Source organism: Candoia aspera, chromosome 3 (assembly GCF_035149785.1).
Source record: "Candoia aspera isolate rCanAsp1 chromosome 3, rCanAsp1.hap2, whole genome shotgun sequence".
In the NCBI taxonomy this organism is placed as follows: Eukaryota; Metazoa; Chordata; class Lepidosauria; order Squamata; family Boidae; genus Candoia; species Candoia aspera.
Genome location: NC_086155.1, coordinates 21,825,745 through 21,849,297, shown reverse-complemented (window position 1 = coordinate 21,849,297; position 23,553 = coordinate 21,825,745). Strand labels below are relative to the sequence as shown.

At 38.3% G+C, this 23,553-nt stretch overlaps 1 protein-coding gene across 1 annotated transcript in view; it reads left to right on the top strand.

The window, feature by feature from the left end:
* The window catches only part of EYA2 (EYA transcriptional coactivator and phosphatase 2), a 135,353-nt gene that overhangs the window by 87,399 nt on the left and 24,401 nt on the right, over positions 1 to 23,553 (top strand). The window contains exons 6-9 of the mRNA XM_063297105.1: positions 8,972 to 9,039; positions 11,535 to 11,712; positions 12,642 to 12,766; positions 14,347 to 14,430. Coding sequence (XP_063153175.1) covers positions 8,972 to 9,039; positions 11,535 to 11,712; positions 12,642 to 12,766; positions 14,347 to 14,430 — 455 coding nt within the window. The remainder of the gene's footprint in view (positions 1 to 8,971; positions 9,040 to 11,534; positions 11,713 to 12,641; positions 12,767 to 14,346; positions 14,431 to 23,553) is intronic.

The window sequence follows — 23,553 nt, the reverse complement described above, 5'->3', positions numbered from 1 at the left end:
CCTGTCTCATTCTATGGCTGGACACAAGATAAAGATGGTGTTTTGGGGGCAAAACCAAAATAAGGTATTCCCCAGCATATTTGGTTAGGTCAGATGGAAAAAAAAACAATAGATGTGTATTTTGGTGGTGTTGTGAGTTTAGTACCAGTATGAGTCTCCTTTGCCATTTGGAGCACATGGACGTTCCTGGAAGTGAACACTTTTGCCATGGTTTTGCTGAACTTAGCCTTGATTTTTTTAAAAGTCCTCTTCCAATGGAACTTCAGTAGTCTAAAATGAAATGTGTTCTGAGGACTTAATGGTCCTCAGCTGTAATATTGGAAAAATAATCAAGATGTTTTATGTACCAAAGTGCCTGTGTTTGACAAAAATGGGATTTGAGCATCTGTGTGATGAAATTACAGAATGAAATTCTATCCACTTGTTTATGTATAAGCATTTAAAAAGCATACAGGTGTGACTCTTGTATAATAGCACAATGAAGGAACACATCTGAAGCTAGCAATTGATGGAAACATAGTCAAGGAATACCTAGTTACTTTGAATGAGTTTCAGTTTCCAGAGCCAAATAAATTGCATCCAAAGTTACTGAAGGAACTATATTATATCCTTTGTGTATTATAATTGAGAAATCCTGGTTAATGACTGAAGTGTCAGATGATTGGGGGAGAGCAGTTGTTCCTCTCTTAAAGTTTGGGGGGGAAGGAAGGATTCAATAAATTTTATATTAGTAGTCTGACATTAATCAAAGATTCTAGGGGATATTACAGAGTAATATGTACTTTATGTAAGCACTAAGAAAACAACACAATAGAAACAACCAGAAGATCAAGACAAATTTATTCAGAACGAATCTTGCCAGATTAACCTTATCTAATTTTTGATTGGGTAACTTCCTTCAGAGATTGTGTGATTGACAAAATACCCCATGACATACTAATTAGCAAGGATGGGTTGGGTGGTATGACTTGACTGGATACATAGCTAGCTTGAAAATCATACTCAAAGAATGTTCAATGGTTGCTCAAAAAATTTGGTCCTAGTCTTGTACACTTTATTAATAACTTGGATGAAGCGGTGGAGTCACATGTGTAGATGGCCTCAAGCTGGGCGGAGTAGCTACTAACCTACAAGACAAATAAAATTCAAGATGATATTGATGTGTCTGCAAAAGGGGATATCAGTTTTAGGCTTCAAGTATTGTTTTTAAATCATGGGAAGTAGTAATTCCATTTTATTCTGATTGCTCAGAGCCCATCTTGAATATTGCGTTAAGTTCTAGGCACTTTAAGAAGGACTCAGACAAACTGGAACAAATTTAAAGAAGAGCAAGGAGGGTGATTAGGGTATTAGAAATTAAGTCCTGTGAAGAGAGCATGAAGGAGCTAGCCTTGGGATGACTGAGGGGGGATTTTGAAAGCACTGTTCAAATACTTGATAGGATGTCACAGAGAAGTTCAAGATTTGTTCTCCATCATCCAGAACACAGGACATGAAATAAAGGATTCAAGGGGGGGGGGGCTTTTGGCTGAGATCAAGTGTATTGTAATGGTTTCAGAGTATAGGAGGACAGTTTCTGACTGAATGTTAGAAAAACTTAGAAAGACCAGTTTGATAGAAGAATTGATTAATCGATGAATGGTGGGCTCCCCTTTCCTGGTTCTGTTCAAGCAAGGACTTGACTGCTAACTACTATACCAGGGATGTTTTTATTTGGATTCCTCAATGATCTCTTATAATTCTATGATTTTGTAATGCTAGAAAGATCAAATTCAGATGCACAGCTTCTTGTTCCTATATAGCTTGTGTTTCTCCTGTCTCATGCTTATATTTTCCTCTTCCAAATCTGTACCATATATCTATTCTCCATCCTACACATTCATGTGCTGTACCTGAACAGATGCTTCATTGCCACCAGTGTTTTGTTATTTACCTAAGACTGCTAAAAGAGAAGAGTTATTAAGCACCTAAGGTTAAGGAAACAATGCCTATTATATTTCATGGGTAAGCAACCTGTGGCCCTCCAGATGCTGCCGAAACGATAACTCCCTACATTATCGTTTGCATGGCCAATGGTGAGGCATACTGGGAGTTGTAGTTCTGTAACATATGGAATGCCATATGTTGCCTGGCTCTGGTCTAGTGACAAGTAACATCTACATTATCTTTACATATTTACAGCTCTCCTCCTGCCACACTTCTGGATTTGGTGTCAATTTTCTATAAAAGTTTCAGTGTGACACTCAGAATATAATAAAAATATTGCTGTTCTGTTCTGTGCAGTTATACTGAAATTGCTTGTAAGCTTGTAAATCCAGTATGACTCAAACAGGGGGGAAAATCTAGTTGCATCAGTAGAACTTGAGCAAAGGATTTTAAGATTTTGGGACAATTAAAAAAAAACATGTAAGTCAGATCTCAAGTAATGAGCTGCTAATTTTTCTAGTATTTATGGAAAAAGAACGTTAAGAAAGCAGAAGAATGAGTGTTAGTCCTAGATGAATGAGTGGAAACAGGAGGAATACTTCAGCAGGGCATCTGATCTCTGCCAGGCACAGAGTACATCAAAGAAATGGTAAGATCACAGCCCGAATGAAGGAAAGACTTTTCAAAGTTTATGCAGTATAAAATAAGCATGTATGTTGATGCGTCTTTTGAAAAAGACTTGATTCAAAGTATGATAAGTAGCTGTCCATCTGGTTCCACTTTTAAAATTATTTGTTAATTTAAGTAGAACTACAGTACAATATTGAGTACAGCTGGAACTTGATGATCACTGATTAACTGTAACTTCAAATATAATTATTAAATTGCTTATTGATGAGGATATTATATATCCTGATTAAAGTACCTCATTAACTGATTATAAGAATGTATATTAGCTGATCTTTTTTTAAGTAACTTTTCCAGCTTAGGGCATCTTTTTCTATGCTAAAAATATATGCACAGAAACAGGGTAACTTGCCAGCATTTAAACCTTTACATAACACTGAAAGCTTATTTTAAATTTAGAAGTTCAGTTTTATTGTCTTGGCAGAGTTTTCCTCAGTATTTTAACAGATTGGGTGGTCAAAAGGGTCTTCAGGCCATGCTTGAGATATGCCACATCTGTGGTTCAGAGAGTGGTACACATTTAAAAAAAACATGAAAGAAATTGCAAATGGAATCTGTTTGTCATGAAAGGATGCAGATTATTTCATTCATGGGCTTACTAATGGTTTCAGTTTGAGAGTTGCTCTTATACATTCAGATGTCTCATTTCACAATCCATTATTAGGGAAGTCCATAGAGCAAGGTAAATTTTGAGTTTTCTTACTGAGTACCTTCCAGTACTGAATATCCAAAGGCCTGTTCTCCTCTAATATCTAAGTTGTTTTATTACCAGCTAAATGTTCTCTGTGTTACCTGTGAATGAGGGCATTGTGACATTTTAGCAGCTGATTTGATTGAACACAGATGTGAACTATGCTCCATGTGGAGAAGATCCAGAAGGGAAAGATCTTGGCGTGCGGTTCTCATTTTAAAGGAGTACATATGATTGAATGGAAGCTGAATGTCCCAGACCCACCACCAGAATAGGTGAATAAATGTATCATTTACCCATGTGCCCTTCCTGTTGCAAAGGTCAGATGCTCTAAAAATTAGCAGAGACTGAGCAGCTTTGTATGCGTGCTACTTATGGAGAGCTACCACACAGGCATCAATTTCAATTAGACTTACACAAGCAACTTGTACGAATTTTCCCCTGTGCAGGTTTTGCATCAGACATTCCCAAAAGTGCCACCAGCCAGAGGCAGGAGTTAACTTCCTTTAGCTGGATGTGCACCTCTTCAATAATTTCAGGAGCTAGTCTGAAAAAATAAATGTGCAGAAGTTTGTATAATTAATAAGAATAGCTAGGCCAAAAAGATGGAGAAGCAACACTCCAGAGTCACTTGCTGTGTGGGCAGCTATAGAAATCACAAGTAAGTAAGTAAATAAATAAATAAAATAAACACTTATAGGTAGTGTCTGGAAAGAAAAAGAACTGGCCATAGAGAGACATGTTTCCATTTTCAGTGAGATAATTCAGATATGATAAGCCATGCTATGATGTTATATGCTATTGAGTCTACCTCCTTGCAGGAATCTAAATTAAAGCATTCCTGACAAATGTAATTTACAAAGGTAATGGTGCCTCTAGAAAACTGTTGTTGAAGTCAGGAAGCTTTTTCTAACATTCAGCCAAAATCTGCCTTTCTGTAACTTAAGCCCATGATTCCCGCATTCTGGGATGATAGAGAACTGGTCATGTGAGAATCTTCAAGGTGTTTGAAGCATGCTATCAGATCTCCACTCAGTCATATGTTCTCAAGCTAAAGATCCTCACTTCTCTCTGTTTCTTTTCCAGTCATGTGATTTCCCCATTCTTCTTTCTGTTACAATTTGTCTGAATACACCTCAAAATGTGGTGCCAGCACTAGGCACAGGGTTGAAAGTGCAGTCTGATGAATGCAGAAGAAAATGGAACTACTACTTTCTGTGATTTGGAAAAAATGCTTCTATTAACATAGCCTAAAGTTGCATTTGCTTTAATTGCAGCTTTGTCACACTGCTAACTTATTAACAGCTTCTTCTGAACTACAATTTCAAGATCTTTTTCATCTCATTCTATACCTGTACATTTGAATTCTTTTTCTTAAGTGACGTACTTAAATTTCATTCAGTTATCTTCAGCCTTAACCTATCAAGAGCCTAATACTCTGTTTTCTGTTTTCTGGAGTATTAGCTGCCCTGCTTGCATTCGCATCATCTCCAAACTGGATAAGCATTCCCCAAGAGCTGTTTGAGTAGATTATCTTAATTGTTCCTCACACAGCATTCAAGTCCTGATAAATTAAAATCCACCAGCAGCTTTTGATCCATCTATGACAAAGGACAAAGGAACTACAGTACAGAAAATCTTTCTATACCAAACATAGGAAATGAGATTCATTGTGTACACTGCTGAATGAATGGATCACATGCCAGTGTGAACAGAAATATGCCTGTGGAGTCCTTGGTGCTCTCCGAGCTTGGTTGTTTGCTTGCAGACATTTCATTACCCAACTAGGTAACATCATCAATGCTAGTGAGGGTGGGGTCTGATGTTACCTCAGAGAGCACCAAGGACTCCACAGTTCAACCCTGAGCTAAATATATTCTCTTCTATTAGAAATATGCCTGCTATGGAGGCCATGTATACTAACCAATGGTTCAGCATGTATATTAAAATCTCTCAGCAGAATATATTTGGAAGAATCTTACACCATCTTCAAGTTTACTCTGGCTAATTCAGAAAGACAGATTATTGGGCATCTAGGTGGGCAGTACTACAGAGACTTCCTTCAGATACATACACTCAAAGCCAAAAAACTACAAAATGGACTGTCTGGGCAAGGGGCAGAATTGTAATTGGCCATTTCAACTCTTCATCCCTATCTTTCATGTTACTCCCATTTGCATGCTATTATTAAAATGGAAAATCCAACTGAGCAAACCTGAATTCTCTCCTAGCCTCATCTAACCAACTTTTGGTAATACATGCTACTTAAGATCATTTTCTGGGTGGTAATGTTCTTATTCTCCTACTTGGTATACAGCAGTATGAACTTCCGTCCATGGGGACAGTTATCACAGGCTATATTGATAATATATTGACATATATTCTGGTAAGCAGCCAACATCCTGTTTCGTTCCATCCCATTCCCATCCCATTGGAAGCCACTGCCCACCATATTTAAATCTGCTCTCTACTGTATTAATTGATCTAGTACTGCATTGAATAAAGACGTCTCTTTGCTCCTTCAACCAGTCTAGGACAGCTGCTGCAGTTAAAAAAAAAATCCTCTTTTTCATCTTTAGGGAAGGGTTTTACTTGAAGTTTTTTCTGGTGGAACCAAAGGAGCTACTACTTTGCCTCAATTGTCTTGTCTTCAGTTCATCTAGCCCAGGTGTCTGAATATACAAGAATTTTGTTTTAGGTGCTGAGCCTAGAAAGCATATTTTGTTTGTTTGTTTGTTTGTTTGTTTTGGGGAGGGGCTTGGAAATACAGAGTTGTTCACAGATAGGTAACGTCTGTAATTTATCTCCTGGATATGAATAGTTCAATAAAAGTTTCAAGAACTTTTGGGGGAGGCAATGGCTCAGCTTCCACCCTAAGGTAGATTCCATGGTTAGAGATACTAGCTCTTGACCCATCCTCTGCTTTTAATCCACTCCCTCCCCACCTTGTCAAAAATGTTTTCAAAAGCCAGATGTGATCGCAAATTAGTTCTGGAAGCAGATTCTCTTCCTTGAGTGGTTTGGTTTGGAGAGGGGCTGAGATTTATTTCTCCCTATTTCTCCCTGCATGTGCTTTTGTGACTGACTGCACTTGGTGAGCCGCAGTTTGTTCAGCTGTCTGTTAGCCTGCTTAATCTGGGGTCTTAAAATAAAAACAAACAAGCAGATATTCAGAGAAAGGACACAGCATGGAGACACTGAGAAGTATTTGTTCCTGTGCTTTGGCTAAGAGAGCACTTCGCTGGTCCCATGCATTGATTCTCTACTATGGTTAAAATTGATGGCAGTCTCTACAATTAAAAAAAAAACTGCATCAGGGATTGATTATTTGAGTTATTAAAGAAAAACATGAACACCAGTGCAGCTAATTCACGCTCAGTGCAGAGTCGTTTTAACAACTTGCCAGGGATCCAGAACAAAATTCAGGAATAGTACGAAGCTTTGCCTTAGTAATAAAGTCTAAAGTGTAAAAGTGATCAGAGACTTACAGTGTGATTCTATATAGGTTTCAGGAGTTCTAAATTTGTTTGCTCCAATACATTTTCAATAAGAGGCACCCACAACATTTTGAAATTTCTGCATTTTAGGATAACCATGCAAGAAAGCAAACCTGCCACAGGGGTATAGAACATCCCCTTTATCGATAATGTACAAATCAAAAGTATTACAATAAACAACAGTTGATCATTATTAACTGACAGAATATAATAATTACTCATATGTAGAATTTTCAAAAACCACTTTTTTCAGCAAGAAAGTTCTTAAAAGTATTTTACCTATTACAATAAGACAACAGTGTAAATTTTGTAAGGCGAGCAAGCCAGCAGACAGACAAAATACTTTAATCTTACACTTCTACATAAAGCATACGGGATTCAGAGCAGAGATTCTCTGGCCACAAGCTAGTTTTGGTACTTGCATGACTTTCTCAAACAAAGATAAGTTACCAGCCTAACCACCACTGTTCATCTGGTGGCCAAAATGGTAGGACTACTCTTCAAGTAGAAAGGGAGCATGATGGCTCAGTGGTTAAGATGCCAGGCTTGTTGACCAGAAGGTTGCAAGTTCAGCAGTTTGAGACCTGAGCGCCATGTGACGGAGTGAGCTCCTGCACTTGCCCCAGCCCAACCTAGCAATTTGAAAGCATGCAAATGAGAGTAGATAAATAGATACCGCTTTGGTGGGAAGGTAACAGCGTTCCGTGACTGTCATGCTGGCCACGTGACTGCAGAACTGTCTTCGGACGGCACTGGCTCTTTGGCCATGAAACAGAGATGAGCACCGCCCTCTAGTGTTGGACATGACTAAATGGGAACCTTTACCTTACCTTACCTTACTCTTCAAGTAGCTGACCCAGCTGACCTGAGGAACCAGTTGGTGCTTGGCTAATGTTGTGTAATTGTTGCTCCAGAACTGATTTTTCAGTAGAAGTATCTTATCTCACTTGGTAATCATCATACCTTGTCCTAAGTTGGCTAAAGGCAACAGGATGAACAATTATATTTGTTCTTTTCTCTAGTTCTTTTGTGGAACAAGCTTTCCTAGGCCTACAGTGGCCACAGTAAAATCATCCTCTGGTCTGATAGTGCAGGATTTAGCACCAGGCCTGGATAAGTGTTAGCAGCCACATCTTTCTTTAGCAGATGGTAGCAAAGATTGAAGACTCTTCTTGCATGTTGCATGATAATTTGACATCTGATGACATGTAACTGCATTTACCTTATTGCAGACCACCCCATTTCTGGTAATGTGAGGGAATATGCAAGATCTTTATATTGCAGGCAGCAACTGAGGCATATGCCTGTGGGAACCATCCCTTGATTGTCATCCTCCACAAAGTTATTGCCTATCTCTGGGATGTTTTTATGAAACATTTCAAAGCTAAGTAGGAGAGATGCAGGAAATCCTATAATGAATTTCAAATAATTAGGATTAGAATGACTGAAGTTCTGCTTTATTGTGAAATTCAGGATGGGTCTTGAGGGCCACTTTGCCACATACTGTATCTGTAGCTAACTTATTGAACTATAACTAAGAGGCAAATAAATGTTTATTGCATCCAGAAAATGCTAACTTCATGTTCAGCTTCTCCACTTGCTTTTTAAAAGGTTAGTAGATGGTGGGAAAGACCTCAACTCTAAAAGAATAATGCTAGCTAGAGTGGTTAATCCTGGGCTAAGTCTGCTCTTTTTTGTTGAGGTTTATGGCAGCAGATTCTTATGATCTGAAACAGGGGTGGGCAACGTGTATCCCTAGGGCCACAAGCGACTCCTCAGTCTCTTTTCTGGGGACACTGAATTGCCCTTTGATTAGTATTGCAAAAATTATATGTACAATTCCTCACCATTTTGAGATAGGAGATACATGGAAATTATAATGTAAGCCCTACAAAAGGCTGAACATAGTTTAAAATAAAAAGGAAAATGAACCAAACCAATTTTGCAAAAATGTCCCATTTACCAGAGATTCTCAGTCTCCAAGATTTAACTTCAACACCTGGCCACAAAAAGGTTGCTTAACCCTCATCTAAAATTTTCCATTCTGTTTGTCAGATGGTCCATCAAATTTATTTGTACTGTGCCTAATAAAATGTTATTTATCCTCTCATTTCCTTTTCTTTCTCTCTTTCTGTCTGTCTTTCTTTCTTTCTCCTTTTTTTTGGCATAGGTACCTCAGGGATTTACCAGGGACCTAATGGCCTGACGGGTTCTGCAGGGTTCAGCACAGTGCACCAGGTACAACTTTAATAATTTTTTTAAGTGTGAAAATGTAGTTCTTTTATACTGAAAATATTTATGTGCTGCCTTTCCTCTCCAACCTCTTAAGTTGCCCTCAACATATAAGTCACTATGAAAATGAATAATAAAATATCATAGAATTGGGACTAATAATAGAGTATTCAGCTAAGCAAGGTCACAGCAAAATCAAAACAAATGATGAAAAGAGCAGAAAAACAAAGAGCAACACCGTATAAAGCTTACACACAAGTTGGTCCAATTACACTCAGGGCTTCAAACTTCCTTTTAAAAGACTGGCAGATTGAAAGGGATGAAGATGATTCTTCAGACAATTTGGTCCTAAGCCATTTAGGACTGTAAAGGTCAATATCAACACTTGAACCTGGTCCTAGAAATACACTGCCAATTGTGCAATAATAGAATTGATGTAATAAAAGGATTACAGGTTCTGGTCATTTACTCCCACCATGATCTGGATGGCCACATTTTGCACCAGTTAAAGCTTCCACACTTTTTTCAGGAGAACTTCCTGATAAAGTTTAATAAACTTGTTTTTTAGTAGAGCATTTGTAACCAAGACAAGATCCATCTTCTCTGAGTAGGAACAAAAGATCAGTCTAAACAGATGCGGTCATTTCTGTCTGAGTTTTCAGATCAATATCAGTTTCAAATTAGTATCAGACCTAAGTGACCAAACTGTATACTTAGCACTTTAGAAAGAATGCGGTCACATTTAACAGTTATTGGAGATCTCTGTCTGAAGTAGTCTATAGTACAGTAATTCTGTTTGACCTAGCTTAAGCTTCAACTTAATTTCTCGTCTATCCTTATGCATATATCAGTTCAAAAGGCCCTAACTTCTGTGGACCAAAGGTGGAAATGTGGGATTGGTTATCTGCATATTAATAAAACTTCATTCAAAATCTCTTGCTGGTTCTATTCTCCTTCCCACTATCTCCATGTAATAGTTGTTAAATAGAATGAGTGACAAAACGGAGTCCTGAAGAATTATGTAAATCAAACACTGGGACAAGTCATCTAGCATCACCTTCTAGAATTGATTGTTCAAGAAGGGCTGGAGCCATAATAAAATGGAAGTTGACATTACTAACTTCCTTAAGGTTTGTCTCAGATAATAATATATCTGATATTTGGAGATAAAAACAAGCAGCATACCTGTGGACGCTCACAAAGCTCAATAGCTTGACAGGAAACTTAGCAACCAAGTGCTTTCAAAATTATTTCCTCCTCTTCCCCCTTACCCCACCTCCATCTTTCCCTTAGACTTCTCTTCCTGCTCTGGCCAGTCTTGGTCTTGGGTTAAGCACTTCATTTGCAGTGCTGAAAGCATTTCACACAATACTGTATGAACGGCTTAAAAAAAGAACAACTAGCAGTTTCCATCATCATATGAAGAGTTCCCACTTGTTTCTTTTCCATGCTTGGTTTTAGGTAATCGTTGGTTGGTTTTGTTTTGTTTTAATATATCACACAGCAGCCCTTGTGAATATGAAGCAGGGGGAGTGAGTTTCCTGATTTCATTCTCCTTTTACAAAATTCGGGGACGCGGTGGCGCTGCGGGTTAAACCGCTGAGCTGTCGATCGGAAGGTCGGCGGTTCGAAACCGTGCGGCGGGGTGAGCTCCCGTTGTTAATCCCAGCTCCTGCTCACCTAGCAGTTCGAAAACATGCAAATGTGAGTAGATCAATAGGTACCGCTTCGGTGGGAAGGTAACGGCGTTCCGAGTCGTCATGCTGGCCACATGACCCGGAAGTGTCTATGACAACGCCGGCTCCAAGGCTTAGAAACGGAGATGAGCACCGCCCCCTAGAGTCGGATTCGACTGGACTTTACGTCAAGGGAAACCTTTACCTTTACCTTTACAAAATTCAGGTTTTGTGTATGTTCACTCCTGTATCTGTAAATCTTCTGTATAAATAAATGGTGTAAATACATTATATTTGGAAATACTGTATAAGAATGATTGCTGGTAAAGGTTGATATAGACCATGTATGAAGTCTCTCCTCTTTTTTTTTTCCTTCTTCACACAAATGCTGAAATGAACATTCAAGGCTAAATTCAAGTCCATGAGGCTATGGGACATAGAGATGTTTAAGAATTACACTCTTAAGTTCTTTTTCCATAAGCTTTGACAGCAGCTTCCTCTCTGGGGGGCTGTAGGAAGGAGCACATGGAAGGTAACAGATTTAGTCCATGGCAGATGTAATTAAAAAGGATTTCAAGAAGACCCCTGCCTCAGACTCTAGACCTGGGGTGAGCAATCACCAGCCCATGGGCTGCATGAAATAAATACATTTTTGCAGCCCCCAGAGTGTCTCAAGACTTGTGAACTTGTAGTTCAACTATAAGAGATTGACCAGAATAACAATTAGAAAAATTTGATCCATAAATGCACAACTTTTATATATTAGCTGCATACAAGACATTTTGCTTGTATAGGATAATTAGAATTATGTCTCTTCTTTCAAAGGAGTATTCTTCATATCCCAGCTTCACCCAAAGCCAGTATTCACAGTATTACAGCTCTTCCTACAGCTCATCTTATATGTCTGCAAATAACATTAGCCCATCAACCATCCCAGCATCACCTTATTCTCTCCAAGAGTCATCACACAACGTTAGCAGTCAGAGCACTGAATCACTTCCTGGTAAGTGTCTCAAATTAGAAATGTATTATTGTAGATCAATCTCTTAAACCACCCCTTGAACCCAACCAGGGCTTATGTGCAGATCCTATTTTCAGTGGCAAGTGGGACTTAATTTTGCTACTAAGAATAACTATGGAGAAAGGTGAAAGTTCCCCTGTGCAAGCACTGAGTCGTGTCTGACGCCGCTTTTGCGACGTTTTCTTGGCAGACCGTAGTGGGGTGGTTTGCCATTGCCTTCCCCAGTCGTCACCTTCCCCAGCAAGCTGGGTACTCGTTTCACAGACCTCGGAAGGATGGAAGGCTGAGTTGACCTGACCCAGCTACCCGAAAATCCAGCGTCTGCTGGGATCGAACTTGGGTCACCGGGAGAGTTTCAGTTGCAATACTGCCGCCTACCACTCTGCGCCACACGAGCCTCATAAGAATAACTATATGTAGAATATTTTTGTTTGTAGCATTTGTCTGTGATTATAAAAAGCTGCAAGAAAATTCACATTTAGTTTACTTTGTGGTTTCCCATAAATACTAATTATTGTATTTCCTTTAAAATATGCATTTCTGCACCTATTAATATATAACATATTATTTGGAAACCACACAACAATCTCAGTATTATGGTTGAACTGCAGTAGTGGTGATACCAGGCTAACATCCCAAACTATAAACAAGCCTTGGTCATTCATTGCATTCATTGATAATTATGTATATACTTGGAAATAACAGGAAAAGCTAAAGAATTACTTAAATTGGCAGAAAAAGATGACTTTTTCATCACTTTGCAACAGAGAAGAAATCAGAAATATTGTACAAAGTTATGACTGTAATTACTGCTATTCAAATGAATGTTGCTTTGATACTTTGGGCAATTTTTTGAAACAGCCTAAGAATAATAACTTAGGATGTTACTTTAAGTCAGATTCCTGTTATAGGTGAATATACAACACCTGTAAAAGACATAGAATCTGACAGGCAGCACAGGGGGACCGATGGAAAACTACGAGGGCGATCAAAAAGAAGCAGTGATCCCTCCCCAGCAGGTGACACTGATATTGAGGTAAGAGTAATAAGGGTTTCTTACCCCCTTTCTTTGGTGTTTAAATCTGGCATCTCCAGCATGGCATTGTGAGGCACTAATTTGCTCCCAAACTCTTCATTGTGCCCACTAGCTTCCCTGGCCCACCTTTCTATCTTTCTAAAAACTTCCTTTAACTCAAAAGATGAAAAGCTGGCATGTTGCAAAGCTAAGTGGCCATCTGTAGCATCAGGATCCAAAAATGCCTATGGGACCTTTCTTAGAAAATTGTATAGTCCAATGCTTTGTTTGGAAGTGCCCAGAAAAAAAGTTAGAGAGAACCAGAGGTAGAATTGTCCCTGGGGGTTGGGAGGAAGTATGGCAGTTAGCATTCTGGGAGATCAGTGCTTCGTAATTGCTTATGTCCCTGTGGCAGACATTTTGTGAATGGGCATGCCCCCTCAATACCCTTTTTGAAAGAACACCCACAACCATATTATTAGCATTTCATACTTGTCCACTAGTCTGAAAAGTTTGGGGATTTTGCCTTAAATAAAACTGTAATAATGTGAGTGATGCATGCCAAGAGCAGAGCAGTGAATGCCTGGTTTATGAGGAACCATTGGAGGCACTGAATTGAACATGTTTAGGAAAGAAAAGGATGCAGGGAGACATGGTAGCTGTCTTCACTTATCTAAAGGGCTGTCATGCAGAAGTGGAGACAGAATTATTCTGCGTTGTCCAAATGCCCATAGCATTCCCAATCCACAAAACCCCAAAGTAAATATGAATAACTTTATAAAAATAAAGGCCAGTTTATCTTTTTCATTTTTTGGACAGCTGGCCATTATACTCAATGAAGTATTTTTATTTCTAGGAGTGGCTTGGCATTAGAGATCCATGCTTTGCTTTATAACATGCTAATACCGCAATTGAAAAGGAATTTATTAAAATTTATTAAAATTTATGGGGAGAAGAGTCCTGGCAAACATCAAATGAGATGCTTATCAACTCGGTGGAGACCATGAGCATTGCACTGGGATTCCAGACATACTTGACAGCAGCCTTCTCTTTACCTTTCTATTTTAAATGAAAGGGAAGGGAATATATCTAATCTAAGCCTCAGGTGATTTTTAAAAAGTAATGCATTATTTATTGATGTGACACTCAATATTCAAAGGGGCTAATACTTCAAAATAGTCAGAGTAAAAAAACGAGGGAAGGTGAAGGAAAAATGGAGGCAAAGAAAAAAGTGAAAATTTCAGTAAGTATTGTTGCAGTTACAGCAGTATATTGGGACTAGGAGATCGTTTTAACTACTTCAAAGAAAGGGGTGTTTTTATTTGTTTGGGATTAATTTTTTGGAGCAATTTAAAATAAGGGAGGCATCTCATGGAAGCATTCTTCTGGGACTTTCTAGGTGTGACAGCAAGAGGGAAAGGGTGATATATTTTAGGGAGCAGGAAGTCTTCAAATAGCTGAGGTAATGCCCCACACAAGCAACATCACAGAGGGGAACAAAAGAGGTACTTCTCTACATAGTTATGTAATCCAAAATGAGTATACTGCCAGTAATTGGTATATTTTTGTCTATTTTTCCACCCCTCTGTTTTTTATGACAGCGTGTGTTTGTATGGGACTTGGATGAGACGATAATTATTTTTCACTCCTTACTCACGGGAACTTTTGCCTCCAGATATGGGAAGGTACTGTTGAGTTCATTTGTGTTATTTACCAACATTATTGTTTATCCAATGAGAATTGTAAGGGTAAAGACATCAAATACCACAACCCTAACCAATGTTACTCATCTGATATTTCTGTCAAACATTTAATTAACATCCAAGCTTTGTTAGATGATGTTTTCTCATGTAGAATGCAACACAAGATAAATGGTAAGCAACCCATACCCTCTTTAGTTCATCAATGAAGAACTAATCTGTTCAAAGGCAGATCAGGGACCAGGGATTCAACCAGTACTGGATGGACTTGTACTCAGATGTAGTTGTACTTGAAAAGTCAAGTTCATAGTTTGAGCTTAGTACTGGATTCACCTTTAAACCAGAAAACCTAGATTGCAGCAATGGGCAGGAAAGGTTGTTTTCAAGGTGTAGGCTAAGAGCAATTATAGCCATTCCTAGAAAATTCAGATTTGTTTAAAATTTGCATATCTTGATTGATTTACTATGGTTTAGACTTCTCTAATACATGCTGAGGGCTGCTTTTGAAAAGTTGGATTGCAATGCTGTGTCCAGATAATTAACAGGAGTTGTTTTTAGAGAGGTTTGCAATTACATTATTACCATTGATTGTCTTTCAGTTCATTGCTAGGTACCATTCATTGCTGGTTTAAAAGCCAGATTCTTTGGTCTAGTGTTTAAGGCAATGGGCTAGAAACCAGGAGACTGAGAGTTCTAGTCCTGCCTTAGGCATGAAAGCTGGCTGGGTGACCTTGGGCCAGTCCCTTCCTCTCAGCCCAACTCACCTCACACGGTTGTTGTTGTGGGGAAAATAGGAGGAGGAAGGCATATTAGGTATGTTCCCCGCCTTGAGTTATTTATAATAATAAAGGCGGGATAAAAAAAATACACTTATCTTGGTTTGTAAGAGCCTTAGGAAAGCCTCTATCCCGCTATGAAGGAATTGGGAATACTGAGCCTTGGAAAGAGAAGACAACGGCGGAGTATGACAGTACTATTCAAATATCTAGAAATATGTCATACAGAAAGCTTAACACATGTTCTCCATTATTCTAGAGTACAACATACAAAATAATGGATTTAAGACACAGTAAGACAGATTCCAACAGAATAATATGGGGAAAAAACTTGCTAACCATTAGAGCATGTTGACAGTAGAACTAATTACTTTGGCCAAACCAACTCCATCTTCGTTACTTCTTGTCCTCTTGTGCTTGAAGCAGGTTGTGCTTGAAGCAGGTTTTAATAGGGAGGTTGAGGTTATAAATTTCTTGTGTTATATTTTTATTTGAGTTTTTAAAGGATGAATTTAAATATTTAATTATAATTGTCTTACCAGTATTTTATCATAAATCACCCTAATGCTATGTTTGCTGTAAAAATAGGATGTGAAAACAAACAAACAAATTTATTTTTCAGAGAATGCCTGTGTGGAACAGTGAATGCAATTAGCATTCTCACAGTATGTAGTTGGGGATGGACTGTACAGCTTTAGACTGAATGTGAATTTTGAATGCTTCATAATAAAAAAGAAAAGGAAAAATCAATAACAACGCCCCTGAAAATTAAAGTTATTCATGAAAGGGAGAATACTATTTTTTTTCTTTTTCACAACATGTGTTGGGACTTGCTTTCTTTAATATTCAGTTGCCTACCTGTTCTCTGCCATGGTACCTATCTTGAAACAAACGCACTGTTAAGAACGTGTTGATCATGTGTACCAGCTCTAATACAAATTTGTATGCAAACAAAGGTGTCCATAAAGTATGGTCAGACCAGTCAAGATGGGGACCATGATGGTGCCATCAAAGCTCTGATGAGACACACATAAAAAACAGGCAGAGCTTTGATCTCACCATCATGGCTGCCATCCTTTTTTTCCAGTGCTTTTTTATTGCACCAGCTTAGCCAGAAATTGCACAAGAGTACAATTACAAAAGAATAGAAATGAAAAGCAAGATAAAAAATAAAGCATAATAAAAATATTGTGAAGAGGAGCTTTTGATATCACATTCTCACCTTCCCATTCTTTCCATTTTCCCCAACCACTAACCACTACTTAAATATTTGTGCTACGCCTGAACATTAAACATTGGATATTGTTGCTTATATCTCTTTGAATCATTTCATCTGTTATTTTTAAATTAGTCTCTTAATTCTTTCCCTAAAAAATGTATTCCAAATGTCTAGATTTGCCTTCCTGTGTACTGTGTCGTATATAAAGAAGCACTTCTTGTTTGAATTTGGTTGAATTTCTCTTGTATATATATACAGTCACGTTTGCCAATGCTGCATATTCTCTGATTTTGGTCACCCATTCTTCTGTGGTCAGCAAAGTTTTACTTTCCCAATGTTGTGCCAAATTTATTTTTGTCACTGGCTGCATAAATCAATTTATTAGTAAATTGTTATCCTTTTGTTTAGGCTGAATAAAAATATTTGCAGTTTCCATTCAAATTTTGTTTTTATAATTTTATGAATATTTGGGTGTATTTCCAATACTTTTGACTTTTTTATGATAACCACATGTCATAAAATGTCCCTTCTTTATTATGGAATTTCCAACATTTGTTATTGTATGATTTGTCCATCTTGGTCATTCTTAACAGAGTTATATACCATCTGTAAAACATTGTATACCAATTTTCCCTCAAATTATAGTTTGAAGTAAATTTTATTGATTTTTTCCATAGCTCTTCCCATTGTTCCACTGTAAATACTTCTTTGAGGTTTTGCATCCATTTTATCCTGCAATTTTTAATTTGTTCTGTCTCCATATCCTATTCAGTAGCACTTTCTAAATATGTCCCAATATATGATCTTGATTCTATGCAAGTCTTTCAAATTCTGTCATCTTTCCCAAGGTCCCTCCTTCTTTCTTGAGGTCAACAGCTACCATCCTGACTTGTCTGACCATACCTTGCAGACACTCCTGTATGCAAGATACTTCTGCATTGCTTTTCTGAAATGTCAAAGATTATCCTTTTTAATGCTAGAGAAGTTACACATGGTTCTTAATGTATAATCTCCACAAGATTCCTGTCAATTTTATAGAAAACTCAAAACCATTTCTCACCCATCCAACATTACAGTGAGGGTATATTAAAAATATAACTCGGATTAAAAATTATTACACTTTTGTCATTGTTTACCAAAAGAATGTGGCTAGGATCTTCCTGCAAAGATTTACAAATGTGTCTAAAACCAGTTTCACGATTGTTTATCTTTGGAGATTAGAGGTTGACAACAGTGTGTAACCAGGTCTATTCTTTGTTCCCAAATATCAGGTGTAAGCTTGGCTTCACCCCAACACAATTGCATTTTTTCCAGCATACAACATCTAACTAGTGGATTTCTCTGCAAATACTATAATGTGTATAATTCATAGATTTTACGCGTCTGCAAGCTCCACAAAGTACCTAGGAGTAATGGCAGAACTCTAAAGTAAGCAGGTCTTCCTTTGTGTAACACTTTTTTTAACTGATAAAGAAAAATATTCATATTCTTTTGATATTAGATCATGTCGCTTCTTTCACGTGGTATGGAAAAGGTTGTATTTGCCATTTATTAGAATGGGATTACTAACTTCACAGTTATTTAAATAATCTTGAATATTGCAGCGGTGGCTGCAGAAATACGATTTGACATCATTTTATGATTTTACCAGCTGCTCTAGGTTTATGATGCCTACAACATTTGGATAAGTAAACAGAATTTTAGATTTATTGCACTCTTTTAGGAATGTTCCAAAATGTTGATGATACAGAAACCTGCTGAAGAGTTTGTAAGGATTCTAACATCTCCCTGTGAAAAGAGAGCACATGTAATCAACAACCAACATTTGTTCAGAATTTTGGTTGCTTCAACCCTAAGTGCTCCAGCATCAGCTAGAAATGAAATATGTATTGTGCTTAATATAACACTGTATGATGCCCAGTGCCTGTCCCTGTGATCTATATAATTCTACAGTGTATAAACTCAGATCAAGAAATGTACCACAATGTTTTCCTTCGTGTCATTGCCCTCATAACCCTGATTCGCGGATCAGCAGCATCAGTTGGTTACGAATTAGCAAATTTCTGTTCCATCCTGAGGATATATTTTAATTATTAGTGTCCTCTCCATTTCTCTCTCTCTCTGTCTCTCTCTCTCTCACCATTATTTTATCATTAAAACAGACAGGTTTTTTCAATCCTTCTCTTAAAATAGTAGGGTAGCATTGTTTGGGGACTTCAGAAACATGTCAGAGATAAAGGGTGTTGAATCCTGTGGATGTTATGCTACCACAACACGTATATGGAATGTCCTTCTTTTGGTCCCTATTGACAATAAGTGTTGCACTAGCAGACATCTCAAAAAAAAACAAAGGAGGCTCCAGAGTAACAATTGCACCCTGTCAATGGGTTGTCATTTCCACTGTATTGAAGAACCCCTCAACCTAGTTTGGAGTGATCTGTTTTTCTCAGATAATGCTTGGTGGTACAGTCACAAAGCAATTACTTACAGGTATGAACCAGGCTTGAACTATATATGTAAAAAAAAGTAATATTTAATGTACATTTGAAGAAAGAGAGAAATGTATTATCGGTTTTGAAAGCATTAAGTTTGTTTCATGGAACCGTCACATGGATGTTTTGCTGGGCAAAGAATTCTGAAGAGCTAAGAAAAAGTCCCACTTTTGGGCCCAATGGGCAAATCTCATGTCAAGCACAGCTTCTCCATCAGAGCATGTTAAGCAATAGCTACTAGGTGATTGTCCTCACACAAAATTACTCCTGGTGAAGATTATGCAGTCCATTTTAACAACTCTAATCACTCTATTGAAAAGCAGTATTTCTTTACAAGGTTCTTACTGTGCAAAAAAAACAAAGTTAAAGTGAAAGACTTATACAATCACAAGAGAAAACAAAGTCAAGACAGGAACAAGTATACAAAGGTAGGAGATTAATATAGTAAGCACTAAGATTCTGCAGGAGATAATTAGCTATCAGTCTTAGAGCGCAGTCAGAGGAAAAACATGGAAGACTTTGAAAAACTTTATGCAATGATTTTTTTTCTATACAAATGACTGCATGGGCTCACCTTCCCTTTGCTAGTTGTGGCAATGTTGAAGTTATATTAGTTGTGCTAGTTCTCATCCTCTTTGTACTCAGTAGGTTTCCCATGCAAATCTTGCAATATAATCCATCATTAATTACACATGACAGGCATTAATTCCCCAGTTGCAAAACCAGTATATATTAAAACGAAATCTCTGGACAACTGAGGTCAACACAAGACTAGTGAACACCTGGTGTATTTTGACGTTGTTCTAAGGTTGTCTTTTTTTCTTTTTTCTGGCTTTTGGATGTTAACAGGTGGCTTAGAAATGGGAAAGTACATAATGCTAATACCTTTTAGCACTAAGCAGCAAAAAAGAAACACAATCAGGGTGAAGTAATTATACTCCATGGGAGAAATAATAGCCTTCCAGCTTTTAAAATAGCTTCTTATGTCCGTAAGGAACTTCAATTGCTGGAATTCATATCTCATTCATATCCTGAGCTCTTTTGTTCTAGAATTACTTTACATGAAAGTTCTAGATGTTATATCTGAACTTTCCGATGTTATCTGGCAGATATTTCATAGAGTGTGATGATCCACTAACTTGACATATATCAAAAGTGTGCTGAAAATGCAGAAAGCAGGATAATAATCAAGTGGCATTACTATTTGCTGGCATACTGTATGCTTTCAATCAGAATGGACAATTTGTGGGACAATTTTGCATTACACGGAGAATGCCTGAAATCACATGTGTGTATGTGTAAGCTTGTTTCTTTAAGGTGTGGCACAGCGCCTGATTCAGCAGTCCAGTGCTGGGGCCTGCCTGCCACTGGGTGGCATGTTAGGAATGTTTGGACACTGGGGCTACCAGTCTGGGCCTTTATGAGGGGGTTGGCAGTGCTTGAGGGCTCCTATTTCCACCAGTGCTCTGGGACACTTAGGATATAGTGCTACCAGAACTTGGTACTTCATTGATGCCCTCCCAAGCTGGGAATGCCAGCCTATGCCTTGTTTGCTGTCAGTGCTCTGGGTCCTATTGCTCAGCATGCTGGGCCTTTCATCACCCATGCCAGGGCTCTAGGCTTTGCTTAGGACATCACTTGTCACCTACCACCAACATTCTCTACCGCTGTCTATGCATTCCTTGGCATCTTCTTTGGGACTTCAGCTTTCAGTCCTTTCTATCTTCTTTCTTGGCTTCTTTCCAGCTCTTCCCTCTTCTCCCTCAATACTGCACAATCAAGCCCCTTTTCAAGGGCAGGCTTTCAAATTTTACAGAGTAGGGGCCCTTGAAGAAAAAGGGAAAGGAATGGTGTGGGCATGGGTGTTTCCACCAGTCCCATCCTTCCCTTCATACATGCTGGAAGTGTCTCAGCAGTGGCAGTACTTGGTCTGCCTTGTCTGGCCTCGGCACCTAAGCAGTCTTGGGGCTCTAATAACTGGATGGAAAGCCAGCAGGGAATTTTAGGCTGGATTGGAAAGTTAGAGGCAAGAAGTTCCAAAGTCCAGGAGCCATGACAGGGAAGGTCTGCCACCTGCACAGGGGGGACTCTACACAGGCTTTTTCATGGTATTCTTACCAGATGGGTAGATTTGAACTTGACAGGGTTGTGCCTCTTTGTGAACTGTTTGGGTTAAGAATAGAGTTATGTTATGAATAACTAGTTTCTTAAACACCCTTTCAAATTCATGTTTCCCTATGAGTTTCCTTTACTCAAAAGATAGAACAGGATGGAGTACAATTTGTCACTGGATCATTTATGAAACATTCTCATAAAAATTAGCAGAGTTGAGATTTATTCTGCAGTTACCAAAGTAATGTCTTAAAAGTAGTACCTTATCTGAAAAGCAATGGAAATGTTGATTTTCACTATTACTAGCTAAGACTTTACTCTTACTAGGAAGGAGTAAAAACTGGCACTTAAAAAGCTAATCGTAGACGATCAGATCCACTTGCTTGGTTTGTACCAGTTCTCATTGCTTGGGTTCAGATCAACAATATGCTTCTCCATTGAGCTCTATTAGCCAATTCAGAGTGGCATGTATTCTTTGCTTTCTTTGGGAATTGACCGAATAAGTATGTGCCCCATCAGTGTTGTACAGGCATCTAAAGAGTTCTCCATTCCTTTGACAAACATAAGGCAAAGTGCTTAAGAACATCTGTTTATTTTATTTCTTTAAAGAGAAACCCTTCACTTTTCTTCCTGGTTCAGCTGTGTTTATTTATATTTGTTACTCATATGCACTGGGCACCTTGGGATATTAAAAGCCACCGTGGCCTATTCGGAGACAGCCCTCTTGAAAAATGAAACTTAGAAGGGAGAAAAGCAGAACAAGCCCTTCAAAGGAAAAAACACAACTCTTTGGAATTCTATCAAAAAGATTATAAAAACAAATACGCTTTCATTCATTCAATAAATGGGTAGATTAACTCAATATGAATAAAATTTGGAAGGGTTTTTTTTTTTAGGAAGTTGGAAATATTTGCTTTAAGCAGCTGGAAGCTAAATCGGGTATTCAATGTTAAGTAATAAAAGCAGTCAATGCAGGCAGTTTCAAGACTGCTTTAGACATGACATTTTGTCATTTGCTGGAGGGTGGAGCAAGATAGCTGGAGTAGCATGTGCTATGGCTGTGCAGCAGTCTGGAATCTCTGGCAAAGTGTTGCCTATGTGGCACCTCATACAAACATCTTAATCCAAATGCATCTTTCCCTGGCATTGTTTTACAGATGCACTGTCCCAGGAAAAGATGCAGCTACTTTATGTTTCTGACAGAAGCTACGTACACATTCACACATCCTCTGAATCACATTTTATTTTTCAAATCTGCCTCCATGGGCAGCCCTAATGTCTGAATCTCTTGATTTAAAAAAGAATGGGAAAAGTTTAAAAAAGAGAACTCCAGAATATACTTGACCTTATGGGTTGACGTGAGAGTAGGAAAGGAAAGGTATGGTGATTAGAGCAGTTGCTCTGTCTCCATCGTTGGTGATTAAAACGCTGGTTGTCACCTTGTAAACCTCTCCATCAGGATTTTGCCTTCTAAGTCTTTTTTTTTTTTTCTGGTCATCATCCAGGCCCAGATTTAATTTTATCATCCATTGTGAAATTCACTGGATAGTTGTTGGAATTGTTTTTAACAATCAATATATGGATTAAAAATGGTATATCAGGTGGGAATAACCTTCTGAAATAGTCTGCCTTTTCTGTTCCTTCTGTGGCCAGTGTGCAGTGATGGTGTGGATTGCTTTTCCCCTTCTTTGGAGCTGTGCGCAAGTGAAAAGACGGGCAGAAGAAGGGCAAACTTTCATAAGGCCTGAGGGTCTTTCCTCCCTTGCACCTAACCAGGACACAAGCATGCCCTGCCAATATAATCTCACTGCAGTGTCCCCATAAGAGGAGATGCTTTCATCTCACTTCCAGACTGTGAGTGAAGCAGTCCGAAGTCATCCTCAGCTGCATCAGCGTTAACGCAGGATTCTCTTCTTCATTCCAGCACTGTCCAATGGCAGCCTCAACTTGTATACAGTGTGTTGGAAGAGGAAGAGGCAACAGTATTTGGCATAATTGTTTGGGGGGGGGGGACACACAAGCATTCTTAAAGTAGCAGAAAGACTTTAGTATTCCTGCTAGCATTATCTTGACTCTTTAAGCCATTCTGCTATATACATTTTAATTTATTCATTTATTTGTTTATATTTCAAATTTAGTCACCTCCTATCTCACTCAAAGAGCAACTCTGGGTGGTTTACGGTAAAACCAGAATAAATAGTCATAAAAATACAATAAAATACATGGTTTGCCTCAACTTTTGGTAATTTCTCTAAAACGATTGGTATGATTAAAAAAAATACCTCTTTAAGCACATGAAAGTATACTGCTTTTTCCCTTCTGCTGTACACAAGAATCCTACAGTAATCCGGCCTGTGCCTGAGCCTCCTGGTTACCATTAATTTGCCATTATATGAATTTGTTTTGTGAAAAGACTGGTGAATGCTCATAAGAAATAGTTGTCAAATGAGACCCAGTCTGACTTTTTTATTGACATAAATGATTCCCAAAGCAATATTTTAAAATAAAT